The 12,804-nt window shown below is 40.2% G+C and overlaps 1 protein-coding gene across 2 annotated transcripts; it reads right to left on the minus strand.

Annotated features, from left to right (window-relative positions):
- Nucleotides 1–34: 34 nt before the first annotated feature.
- Nucleotides 35–12,537, minus strand: LOC137966106 (uncharacterized). Of its 2 annotated transcripts, none has more exons than XM_068812594.1 (3): nt 10,493–12,537; nt 9,536–10,409; nt 35–418 (listed from the first exon to the last, which is right to left on the minus strand). In XM_068812594.1, the coding sequence occupies exons 1-3, from the start codon at nt 11,990–11,992 to the stop codon at nt 351–353; spliced, it is 2,442 nt and encodes an 813-aa protein (XP_068668695.1). In that variant the 5' UTR covers nt 11,993–12,537; the 3' UTR covers nt 35–350. The 2 variants fall into 2 exon arrangements, with proteins under 2 accessions (XP_068668695.1, XP_068668694.1); XM_068812593.1 differs by having other exon boundaries at nt 37–418; nt 9,409–10,409; nt 10,493–12,535.
- Between the last annotated feature and the right edge of the window lie 267 nt (nt 12,538–12,804).

Here is a 12,804-nt window from a genome sequence, read left to right on the forward strand (position 1 = left end):
CGGGCAAAATTACCGATTTAATTTCCCGGCTACCGACGAAATGGATAACGCGCAACAGCTTCTAATGAAAATAAAAGAATTTAAGTAGAAAAGGGGAAATGAGATGGTGGCGCCGGATACTTCCAAGATGCATGAATGCGTGCATTTCTTGTTTGGTTAATCTGTTTACAATGCTAAAATAAGTTACCATCGTTCTCATTTAGGTAGAAGAGATACACAGCAACCAGTTCCCGTGAACTCTCAAAACAGATGAGGTTGCCTTGCCTGCCTGCTGGCGTTACTATTTTAGTTATAACCTTTTCAATTAAATGACCAAAGTGATTGTACATCAGGGGTGGAAAATAGGCCCCTCACATGGGGTCTAACTTGGGAAGAATTTCCGACACTCTCCCGTGGACCATGCACAGCCCAATCCCTCCTGCAAAATGCCAAAACCGCTGTTTTATGAGTACTGCATACCATCTACACAAACTTAAGCAACGCTCCAGAGCTAAAAAAATGCACTAACATTACAAAATAAAAACCAACTACCAATGAAATCACAGTTTTCAGGAAAGTTTAGTCACTCAAGAGCAGGCATTTATAATGAAACGTAGCTTTTAAAGACACAAAAAAATTGATCCCAACTTCTGCATTTCAGGAATCAGACACTTGTTGTGTTTCAGGATTCCAACATGGTCTACAGCTGAGAAGTACAACAGAATCCAAAGGCTCGATTTTACAAATGCAACAAAAAGAAACCATGATAAGACTCATAAACCTTCAAGAAAAATTAGTAACAGTAACAGCAAAGAAAAACTAGCTCACTGCTCCATCACATGAAGTTCCTTAAACATGGATTTACATCTATGCATTTTAGAATTCATTTAGGTTGAATAACAAGCTGAGCTGTGTTTTTTCACTTTCTCACTATCTACCATACGAGTTATACAAGTTTCATAAAATTTCTTGCAAAAAATATAACCAGATAAATGTGTGAGAGAAAATCTGCATTTTTATTATCATTTTCCAGAACGCACAAGATTTTATATCAGTCCTTCCTATCTATAACAATTTCTTCTTCATGGCATCAATCTTCCTATTGATTGTCGTATTCTCCAGATAAAGTTTTTAAGTTGTAAACCTAGGACATCCAAGTAACTTTATTACCAAATTGAAAAGGTCACAGACCCCCACCCCCCAAAAAAAGTATCCATCCACACCATGATTACATTTCTGTATAACAACATTCAAACATATATTTCAATAGGCATAAGATTACAAATTCTTGTCAATAGGCTCCATCACTGTTTTCAGAAACCTATTTCTTGGGTCTCTAATACTTCTCAGAACATATAATATTTTTTTAAATAAGAACTCAACAAACCAATATTTTTAATGCAGTTCCCACCTTTTTTTGGAAAAAAAAAAAAAAAGATAAAAATAATCAACATACTGGACAGCAATCACCAAAGACAAGCAACCCTCAAACAGTGAATCCAGACAGCATAAAACACAAATTGGTGCGCAAAATGACTTTACAAGTATCAATAATTCATATTTTTTATACATTGAAACAAATGTATTCACTGATGGAAGCAAATATTAGACAAATGGATTACCAGCTTTTTTGTCTGTTCATCCAGAAAAAAATTCTTCGGTCTGTGGAGAGGTAAGCGTTTTTTAGTGAATGATTTCAAACAAGGGGAGGTTCTAAACTAAATCACTCTGTGGCACATCACAGATATCCCTTGAAGGCTGGAAGGTAGGGCCCGGCCTACCCCAGGTGCATACTCTTCGGGATAACCCAATGGAAACTGCCCCTATGAAGTGGATAATCTAGAACTATAGGCGGCATGAAGGGTCAGAGGAGCAGTAATGATTACAATACTGCCTAGACCCCTCAACTTTGCCTTCCTCTTTTTTTATTGGAGAGAAACCTTACGATGTGAACCACAATTGAAGTCCCTCATGATGCACAATGTAGACTCCTATAGGTAAAGATACCAGAGCCACTTGCTATACATGCCCCTAGCAAGTCAATGACATGATTACCATTGCCTCTGCTGTATTAATCGATTAACAGCTGATCCAAAATGGTGGAAACTCTGCTTCCTTTAACTGGCTCATCAAACCAATCAATGGCTTCCCCCAGCTGAAATACCTGAATCATCCTACCCTAAATCTCAAATTTGGATTACCTAATCCTGTCCTTGACAATGCTTGTTCATATTTTTCAAATATTCTTACCAATGAACTTAAATCTAACTTCCTAAAAGGAAACTTCGTGGGCTGAACCAACCATTAGGTGTTCGTTTGATCCCCTTCTTATACAACTTCAACCCCTGATGGAAGTTTCATTTAAAATTGACATTTTTGCTAATACTAATGTTTCCATTACATAAGTTTCAACCTTGAACTAAAAATAACCAAGTAGACAAGTAAACCATTTATCATCAAATTCACCTTTTTATTATTCAAAACATTTATTGTTAGGTTGTGGAGCCTAATTAACGCCATACACTGAGTCGGTACGCAGATTGACCTTCGTAGTAAGGTTGTCATGGGGGTTGGAATGGGGGAACCCCCCTCCCGGGGGTGTGGGGGCAGAACCCCCACCAGATCTACAATATATTGATTACTATTTCAGTAATGGTAGTTTGGGGGTTTCACACTTGTAATCCAGTTATGCTAATTTTCTCTCTATATTTTGGGCTTCGCTATTAGGGTTTTATCATCCGAGGAGTATCAGTTGCACCCGAGAGAGGATAGAGAAAAACAACACCTACAAGTGTGTGCGATCTCTCTTGTAAACTATTTCATTTTCATAGTAGATTACTGCAACAGCGAAAAGGGACGTAATCTCACCTTGAGGCGAACCTATATAAATCTTGTTTTTTTTTCGTGCTTGTTTTTTCCTTCTTCTGCGTTTATTATTATTGCTCTCGTTAGTTTGGAATTAGAGCGTCTAATTCCTAACATCTATCAATTCTCCAACACCTCAGAAAAAAGCCTACAAACTGAAGGTAAATTTTAATATTTGATTGGTCAAGTATAAGTGACCATGCTGCCCTAATTTGCAGATGCTGTAACGGCTACATAAATGAGTGTTTAGGATTTCAATGCAGCAATTTTCTCACCTTCCTAAGCTGTTTGACAACTTCAAGATCATTAAGCTCAGTAAGTATTCATAGACAATTATGGACTCCACACATTACACTCTTGTTGTAACAACATAAATGATGCTTATAGCATCGACAATATGGCAATAACATGCAGGAGCCCTAAATACAAGTCTCATTTTCACTAAATTTTAGCTTCTATTTTTCCGCTTTTTATTGGATCATAGACTTTCTTTGTATTAGTGCATATGCTGTGAACTGGTTTTGCAGCATCTTTCATCATATCTGCTTTTGGGAATGTAAGGTTCCTGAGTAACAGCATCTGCTTAGTTCACTGATCATCCAAAACTGGAACTGTGGCTACACCAACGTGGATGAATCGAATGAGTAGAAACAACTTAGATAGGGTGGCTTACATTTAATTTAAAAAGGAGCTCAAGGGTTGACCATGAGCCTAAAATGGCGGAGTCACCACCGGTTGGCTCTGGAGTTAGGTTCCTTATAGTCTTATCTGCCCCTTTGAACATGTGAGGTCTGTAAAATCTGAGCTATGGCCTTCTTACATGGTCTACATCTAATGAAGAATTCTTTTTTACAGTCTACTGATGGTTGAGGGTGAATGGACAGCAGTCATTATCTAGGCTTTACCGTCCCCTTGCCCCCCCAGGGCTCCTTCATGGGTTTTTATATGATATAAAATCCAGCTACCCATCCATTGTTACCTGGCCCCAAATTAAACAAAGGCCAACAAGACTTTCTCACTTGTTGTGGGTTTGGCTGGTAACAATTTCTTACTGGGGCCTCTTTCCCTCAGGTTTCAAGATAGCTGTGATCCTTAATTGGATTTTGCTTGATTTCCTCTTCATTCATGCATTTTAAGTTTTTCTTTTGTCTCTTCTAAATCCTCAGGGAGCCCTCTCATGTGCTTTCCTTTTTCAAAAGATGGTCTATTCTCATTGTTTTAAATTAAAATAAAAAAGATAAAAGGTCAAAAGGTTTTAAAAGTAATAATCAACATTACTCACACATACAATGAAGATCCTAGAGCAACAGAGACATTTCCTTTGTAGAAACAGAGAAACTAAATCTTGCCATCCTCAATTTCTAGTGGATCATTCAGGAAGACAGTTTTAGGCAGTCTTGGTACAGGAAAGAAAACAAATTGGCAAAGACAGACCCTGAGAAATGACTATATTTATATTAGGTGATGACAAAGAAGATTGCCTACATCCACCTCCACTTTCAAGGTTTCTGTTTCAGCTTGGTGCTGTTTAACCTAGATCTTAATGTTAAGCCCTTCATTAAAACTCTAAAGGATCATGATTCTTCAATTTTACAGACTTGAAAATTTTCTTCTTTCTTCATGCAATTAGAGTTGAGGTTTTTATAGCAGCTCTATTGTAGTAATTTATCATTTTGTTAGCTGAAGGGAATAAGATGGTAAAATCTATCCAATCACTTCATCTCTCTTTCTTCCCAATTCCAACCCCACTCATGTCACCTATGCCACCGGGGCAAGGGAGATGTTCCCCTTTTAACCGTCCCTGCCAACCTGAATGGATCAAAGGGAGTAGATAGAATACTGAAAATTTTTCGAATTGGTTTAATAAATCTAAATTTCAAATGCCAGTATTTAGTTCAATTATAGGAGGACAGAATCTACAACCCTAGCTTTAAAGGCTAAGAGAAACATATAAAATACAAAGAATTATAAAGCCCTTGAGACAGGTTGCCTCCTTCCTCTAAGAACCATAACAATGGTACCTACAGTGATGAACTAGTGATATGGAGAAAGAATTTGACTAGGCAATTCCAAGTGTCTCCCTTCCACATGGACTCCTAAACTGAGATACAAGCGTAAAGTACTTGTGATATGGACAAAGAATTTGACTAGGCAATTCCAAGTGTCTCCCTTCCACATGGACTCCTACACTGAGATACAAGCGTAAGGCACCCACAGTGATGAACTCGTGATATGGACAAAGAATTTGACTAGGCAATTCCAAGTGTCTCCTTTCCACATGGACTCCTAAACTGCGATACAAGTGTTCATGCACACTCTCACTGTGTTTCAGGTACCAATAAAGCTGACTGACTCACTGCCTTCTCCATTTTAAAGAAATAGTGCTCATCCATGATTAGCCTGATAAAAGGTGTCTGTGGATTAGAGCAATCAAAACATGTTGAGGTGGAAGCAACCATACATAATTTGATAATTTGTTGCACATTCTACTTTGAATCCTCTGTTAAGTAGTTGTTTCCATTGGTGCTTCCCAGCCTCTTTTGGAAGGACCCTTTACAGACTAACCATAGTGGTGAGAGCTTATTCTCCACATGAGGAAAAAGAAAGAAGAACCTTTGAGAGGAAAAAGACATGAAACAAGTTATTTGAAACTTCATCCAACTTGTGACAGTGGCTCCATCTATCCTTTGGACAACTTCATCTGACAGCTGGATCAACCTAAACTCTACAAATCATGGTAAACCTGAACCTCAGTGAGGCAGCACAAGTTTTTATTTGTATTAGAAAGGGAGATTGGTATGGTTCATGCAGGTCAGTCAGGAGTCAGGAACTTGGAGGCAGTTTAACCTACACAGTAGATTGCAATCCCTAAAAGTTGGCCACAAAACAATGCCAACCTCCCACTGTAGTAAGCATACTTATGAAATTCTGAATACTAGCAACACTCGTTTTATTTCAGAAGTTCACTAGCCAGAATCAGCCAATCAGTTGCTCAACACCCTCGCTAGGACTGGAGTTACTTAAACAGAGTGTTTATCCTCTTATTATGTAGCTTTTTCCTGTGTTTAGACACTTAGTCAGAACATTGATGTGTTCTCTTTTCTACCAACGAGCTTACATTTCTCTCTTACAAAAAAGAAGAGGGAGCTCAGGGGTTCCTAAGAGGGGGGGGGGGGGGGGGGGGGTTTGGATGTTAATCAACATGAATCAGATGAAGTTCATCCTGATTACTTAGATCATTCACTTGAAGTCGTTAGTGGTGCACCAGCCCCGACTTCAAGTGAATGACGCATGTCGGGATGAAGCCGCCCAAGGCTTAAGCTGTGCAATCAGGAAACCGCAGTATTTTCCGAGTCATCCACTTGAAGCAGTCGGGACACGTCTCTTCCTCCCAAATTTTTTTTTCCTTCTCCCGCTCTTCTTCCTCTCGGCTTCTTCGTCTCCTTCTCGACCTCCCTCTCGCTTCTCCCTTCTCATCCCTCTTCTCACTCTCGGCCTCCCCCCGCCACCACGCCACTCTCTCCTCCCCTTGCCGCCACACCGAAACCGCAGTATTTTTCGAGTCATCCACTTGAAGCAATCGAGACACGTCTCTTCCTCCCAAAATTTGTTTTTCTTCTCCCGCTCTCTTCTTCCTCTCGGCTTCTTCGTCTCCTTCTCGGCCTCCCTCTCGCTTCTCCCTTCTCGTCCCTATTCTCCTTCTCGGCCTCCCCCCACCACCACGCCACTCTCTCCTCCCCCTACCGCCACGCCACTCTCTCCGCTTTGCTCTTCCGCTACCCCTCCCTCACCTCCCTCACCCTCATCCCTGACTTCCCATCCGCCGACCTCGATCTAGATGCCCTTTTATCATCTATCACCGCCACAACTGTTGTTAGTAGGATTCGGTTCCTCATCGGGCCTGTCTCCCCTGTTTCGCTTTCCTTGTTGAGTAGTTCTTGTAGGAATCTCTGCTCTCTCTCTGTTTCATCTCTTCGATGGTTATTGTTTCGGTTTCTTGTGAGGTTCCCTTTTTTGAAGGAGTTATCAGTTCTGGACTTTAAGGTGCATGTGTCCATGGGAGAGGATTGGGAGGACTTCGGAGTTTCTGGCAACGGTGTTGCTGATTGAGACGCTGTCATTGTCCGAAATTGGGTCAGCGAAGTTGCCAGTTGAGACGCTCTCACTGCTCTCTTGAAATGACTGAAGCCGCAAAAATGAAGAATTTCCGGAAGGGATCGAAGTCGACTCCGAACACAGGCGAAGATATTCACGCAGCTGCAAGGACTGGCGATCTTCTGACCATTCAAGCCATCAGCTTGTCCAATCCGTTATCCGTCAATTTGAGAGATAAACACTCGTGAACCCTGTATCCTCTCTTCCGTTTAATTTGCTTTCGCTGCATCTGTTTTTTTTTTTCAGTGATTAATTGATTTTTTTTAAAGAAGAAGAAGACGAAGATGAATGAATTATTATTATAAGTTCACTTGCTTTTAGACCTAACTTAAAAGTTCATCTATTTATTGTCTGCAGTATTTCTGGTCTTCTACTCAAATAACCCAGTTAGCATCTGCAACATTGATTTTTCTGTGAATTTTTTATGAGGCAGAGGGGAAGGAAGGTGAAACATGTTTAACTAAAACCTAAATTGTTAAAGTTAGCATTCGATGAATTATTTTTGTTTAATTATTCGTTTTTTTTTTTTTTTTTTTTTTTTGAAAAAAATGTATTAATAAAACAAAAGAAAATTACAAAGTTTGAGGGAGCATTTCCCTTACAACCAGTGATTGTAGGGTAGCTCCCTGCCTAGCAAGTACATCTGCCGCCGAATTTGCGGATCTCGGAATGTGGGTCCATCAACAAGAAACAATTGAGGTAATATCTAAAATTTCCTTAAAAGTATCCCAATGTCTCCACGGAGGAGAAGACGCTCTCTCACACCATCCAATCACCACTTTTGAATCCCCTTCAACTTGGAGGGGCCCACTGCATCTTTCTTTGAAAACACGAAGACCGGAGAGGAAAGCCTGTAACTCAGCATTCGTAGAGTCAGAAATACCAAGGGGGCCAGCATACGTGAAGAGCTGATTGCCGGAGTAATCTGAAATTACTCTGCCATAACCAGAAATACCAGGGTTGCCAAGAGATGAACCATCAAAATTTAGCTTGAGATAACCAGGAGCCGGAGGAGTCCATTCTTGCATGACCGGAGGCTTTTTTCTAATGTGTATCAAAGCCAAGTTTCTCCAATTTTCACGAATGGAGGAACCCAGATAGGGAGAAAATACTTTCTTTGTTAAAAGCCAAGTAGATATATGACCCACCACTCTGTCCGCAACCCAGTCTACAGATTCACTTTTTGCATCAAATCGTCTTCTATTCCGCTCATTCCAAAACCCCCACAGGATGAAACTAAAACAGGCAGAGAGCATCATCTTTCCAATACGCGGCATATTCGTTTTTTTATGTTAAAATATATCTTATGCTATTAATAAATTAATTACTATATTAATTATATTCGTTTTTGTTATTTTTTTATTTTTTATAATTAATCAGTGCACAATTAATTGTCACACGTAATTATTATATTAATTTACAATAAACTTCAATCATTAATTAATATAATATCATATTTAATTAATTAGTATATTAATATTTTTTAATTCTACATTAAATTACTTATTAGTGTAGTAATCATGTTTGTTTTGGTTAATTTGGTGTTTAAGTATATATTTTTTATTTAAGTATATTATTACAAGTTACTCATTCTCTTGTCTTGGTTATATTTCTCATTTTGGGGCACTAACACTGGAAACTGTTTTCTAGTGCAGTTGAACTCGTCCATACTAACACCCAACTTGAACTTGAAGTAGATCATTTAATTGAATTTGAAGTTGAAGTTGCACGAAAGGTGCACTAACCCCTCCCCCCCCCCCCCCCAGTAACATCACCTCAACTTGAGAAGTTGAATTCCTACTAGGTATAACCTCAAAGCACAAGAAAAGCTTTCCAGCCAAAGAGCTTACTTGTGACCATTGGACTGTTTCACTCAACCAAGTATTTCAAAAAAAATTGGTTAAATAGTCGTATTTATTTACTCAGGATTTAAGCACCTTACATAACTCGGTTCAATGAACATACAAGATCAAAACAGGTTTTGGAGGTGGGGGATGGGATTTGCTTCAAATACAATAGGTTATAATAGTACTCGAATTGAAAGCATACTCCTTTTTCACTCATCCAAAATGTATATACATTATTTCAATTTGGGAAATTTTTTTCAGAAGGCCAATAACGCCTTATAAAAAAGACTTCAGAAGGCCTCTTTGCAAGTAACAAGAACAGGACATTTCAAATGTTGGATCCATATGACTATTCTGCACACTTCTTAATAGTATCAATCAACCAAAAAGAAACAAACAAAAATACCTATATATTAGAAACTAATCACCATAACTAAAAGCAATAGAGACGCAGAAAGAAGGAAAGCATCGGAATATTTACCAGTTAAATTTTAACAGCAAAGACATAAAAAAGAAATGAATCAAAACATACAAAGACATACAAACCAAAAAAGGGACTCACTTGGACCAACAATTGTCTGAAGATAGGTCACAGCTGGAACCAGGCTGACTGGAACCCTCATACATCACTTCTTCATGAGAAATTTCAACCCCTGGATTAAGATGCAGAAAATGGGTATCCTTCTCACCTGGCAATCGCTGAAAGACTGTCTTTTGACGCCAAATATCGTTATCATTTGAACCAGATCCAAGAGGGCTGAATGTCCCACAGTTATTGCCACTACCAACGAAAACCTTTTGAGGAGAGCCAGTTCTGGGAATAACTTGGTTCACAATGTCTTCATGGTTAGCCTTGCTCTGTCCGAGGGGGAATAGCCAACTTGCAGGCCCACCTACTAGGCCAAGTCCTTCCTGACCAAGTGGAGGTGAGCTCCACATCTGCCACATCCCTTGCTCATGAGTTTTACTAGATTCATCAGTAGATGACATATGTGGATCCTGAGACTTTGGGGTGGATGAAAGTTGACCAGAGCAAATGTGCTTCTCTTCAGCAACTCTCAACCTTGACATGGGAGACTCAATGGGAGGAGGCCTGCTGACCTCTGTCACAGACAAAACATTCTTGAGAATGTGGACCCCTCCACTCGGCACAAATCCTGATCCCAAATCCAAAGAGAAGTTGTCAAGTGACTCAGAGACAGGCCCAAGTAAAGCAACTGGATCAGGAATATAACATGGATCCTCAAAAAGTTCAGCCTCTTCAGGCATAAAATCACACAATGGTTCCCCAAGTAAAGGAAATTGTGGTTCAATATTGACTGGGTTAATAGAGCTTGAAGTCATTGATAAGGGAGATGTAGAGAAAGGAACAGGTAACCCAAAATTAGTTTGGCTATCCAAAAGGCAGTAAGGTGACGCTTGACCAGGCAACTTTGGGCTTTTAACTTCTACTGGTTGATTCTGATTTGATGGTGCTGAATTTGTATCAGAGGACGAAGTATGAGTAAATAATTGCTGCCACGATTTCTTCTGGACTGGTTGTGGTGGCATATCAGGGGCCACCTGGAAAATAGTAGATAGTTCATTGAATAATATTGCTAGAGATTCAAAGCATATAAACAGGAAATCATTTCAAAGGAACTTACAAGATGGTGTAAAGTTGTCTCAGCATTCTTCTCATCTCCATATGCAGAAAATTTTGCTCTCACTAGTTCAGCTGAATGCGCATCTCTCCGGCTGGTAATAGTTTGCATATGATCTCCGAAACCGCTGGATTTGTTAACTTTATTGATTGGAGTTGAAGTATGAATGCTCCTTCCAAAAAAGCTAGCCCCATTAAAAGCCTTAGAGGAAGATAAAAAGGACCCCTTGACTCGATCAAAGTACCTACTACCACCACCTCCTGTCCGAATGACATTATTTGAAGTGCTCTTTACACCATGATTGGTATCTGAACCATGGATGCGGACATTTTCTGATGCAGATTTATGGATATCCCGTCTTTCACTCTCACTTCTCTTGTCAGAATCACACTTTCTATCAAATTCCTTCCCAGCCTTCTTTTCAAGCTCCTCACAATCAGAATTACTCTTGCTAGATCCTTTATCCTTGTCTTTCTTTTTGTCCTGCCTTCTCTTTTCTGTTTCACTTCTGTTGTCTTTTTCCTTGTCTGGAGATGCTAATCCCTTGTTTCGCTCTTTCTCTAACTCCAGTTTTTCATCCCTGATTCTTCTTCGCTCCTCTACCAATCTTGCAACTTCTTCTCTCTGCTTCCTCTCTTCTTCCTCCAATAACTCCCTCTCCAACCTAGCCTGTCTTTTCTCTTCAGCTTTTCTTCGTGCTTTCTCCCATTTACTCTCAGGTAGATGTGCCCCATTTTCAACTTTTTTCTTCAAATGGCGGTTATGCTCATTATCTAAAGAAACATCTTCCCTTGTGGAACCTACCCAGAAAACCTTTCTCCAAAGCCATCTCATACTCATAAAAAAGGATGTCAACATCTTATTCAAAGAAACAAACACAACTGAGTGTTTGTCCGTCAAACACCGGTCATCCTCACTAAAAAATGCAGATGTACTCTTTCCCCAGTAACCAGAAGAACGTTGATTCCAGTTCCCATTCTCTGACCAATCCTGGCTGCAAACCCAACCATTTTCTGACCACACTTTCCCATTCCATAACTTTCCTCCTTTACCAGCCAAATCTCCAAGAAAACCATTATTAGCTAGCAAGGGATGGCCAGGCATGTCCAGCACCGGTCTCTTTGATATATGACCACAGTAGGAGCACATGAAGCGGCCCCCACCAGGATTCTGGTCCCGGTAAGGGGTCAAACAATTTCGGCACCGACGGGTGGCAGTTTTCCTAAGCTTTTGCATCTCAATAGCTTCAAAACGTCGGCGTTCCCTAAGAAGGGCACTGCGGCGTGCCCGCCAAGCCGATAGCCATGGCATCAAAATCTCGTACCAAAAGAGGGTTACTAAGAGGACAGACACACACGCCAACCGTGGGGACGTGACCTCAAAACGGAACCCTGGCGGTAGGAGTTGAGATAAGGCCCATAGTATAATAAGTGGAATCACTAACCACGGAAGCATGGTCGCAACGCGCCGAGACCACTTCTGAACGACGCAGAGTATACACATTATCCTATGCCCAATCTCTTATTTCCAGCAACCCTAGTCTTCAAAGAGAAGAAAAATAAACAAGCCAGGCACGGTAATCTTCAATTCGGACGTGTACGAACCGGAACCCTAACTTCAAACTCCAAAAAATACGGAATTGAAAAGCTCAACCTACGTGTTGCTCCGGATTGTAATCCAACACCATCGTTCACAAGGCTCACGAGAATCTCAAATTGGAGCCACAAAACAATGCTATTAGCCTTCAATCGATGCCCTTTGAAACCCTCTACGAACTCTTCCACAAGCTAGATACCTGTCCTTATAACTACCGGAACCCAAGGACTTACGCCCAAATAAAAGAAAACGAAAATGAGAGAGGAAGGTAAAAGGTATTGACTCGCAGATAACCGCCGTCACCGACGAGAGAGGAGGCCAATAGGTAAACAACCCTACCTCAATTTCCGCGTACAGTGTTCTCCATTCTTCCTAGCGGAGTGAAAAAAAGAGGAACCTCGTTTTGTCGACGAGAAGAAAGACGGACAGAAATCAGGAGTCGAGAACTCGAATAAGATAAGCAAACACAAAATATAAATGCTAGATTCGCAATCTAGAGAGAGAGGGTCTGGGGGGATGCAAGACAACGGTAGAAGACCAAAAACAGCAAAGGAATAACCCAAAATAAAAGCAAGGTCAGGTTTCATGAACTAAACAATGTGGACCCACTCGATTTGTGGACCCACTCGATTTATCATAAATTAATAAACGTAAATGATAGATTTAGATTAAAAAAACCATTAGCACTGGGTTAGTTTACCATTTACTGAACTAAAGTC

Source organism: Aristolochia californica, unplaced genomic scaffold, assembly GCF_029961685.1.
Source record: "Aristolochia californica isolate CCGP_79_NKW_82.1479 unplaced genomic scaffold, dmAriCali1.0.hap1 SCAF_5, whole genome shotgun sequence".
NCBI classification, from domain to species: Eukaryota; Viridiplantae; Streptophyta; class Magnoliopsida; order Piperales; family Aristolochiaceae; genus Aristolochia; species Aristolochia californica.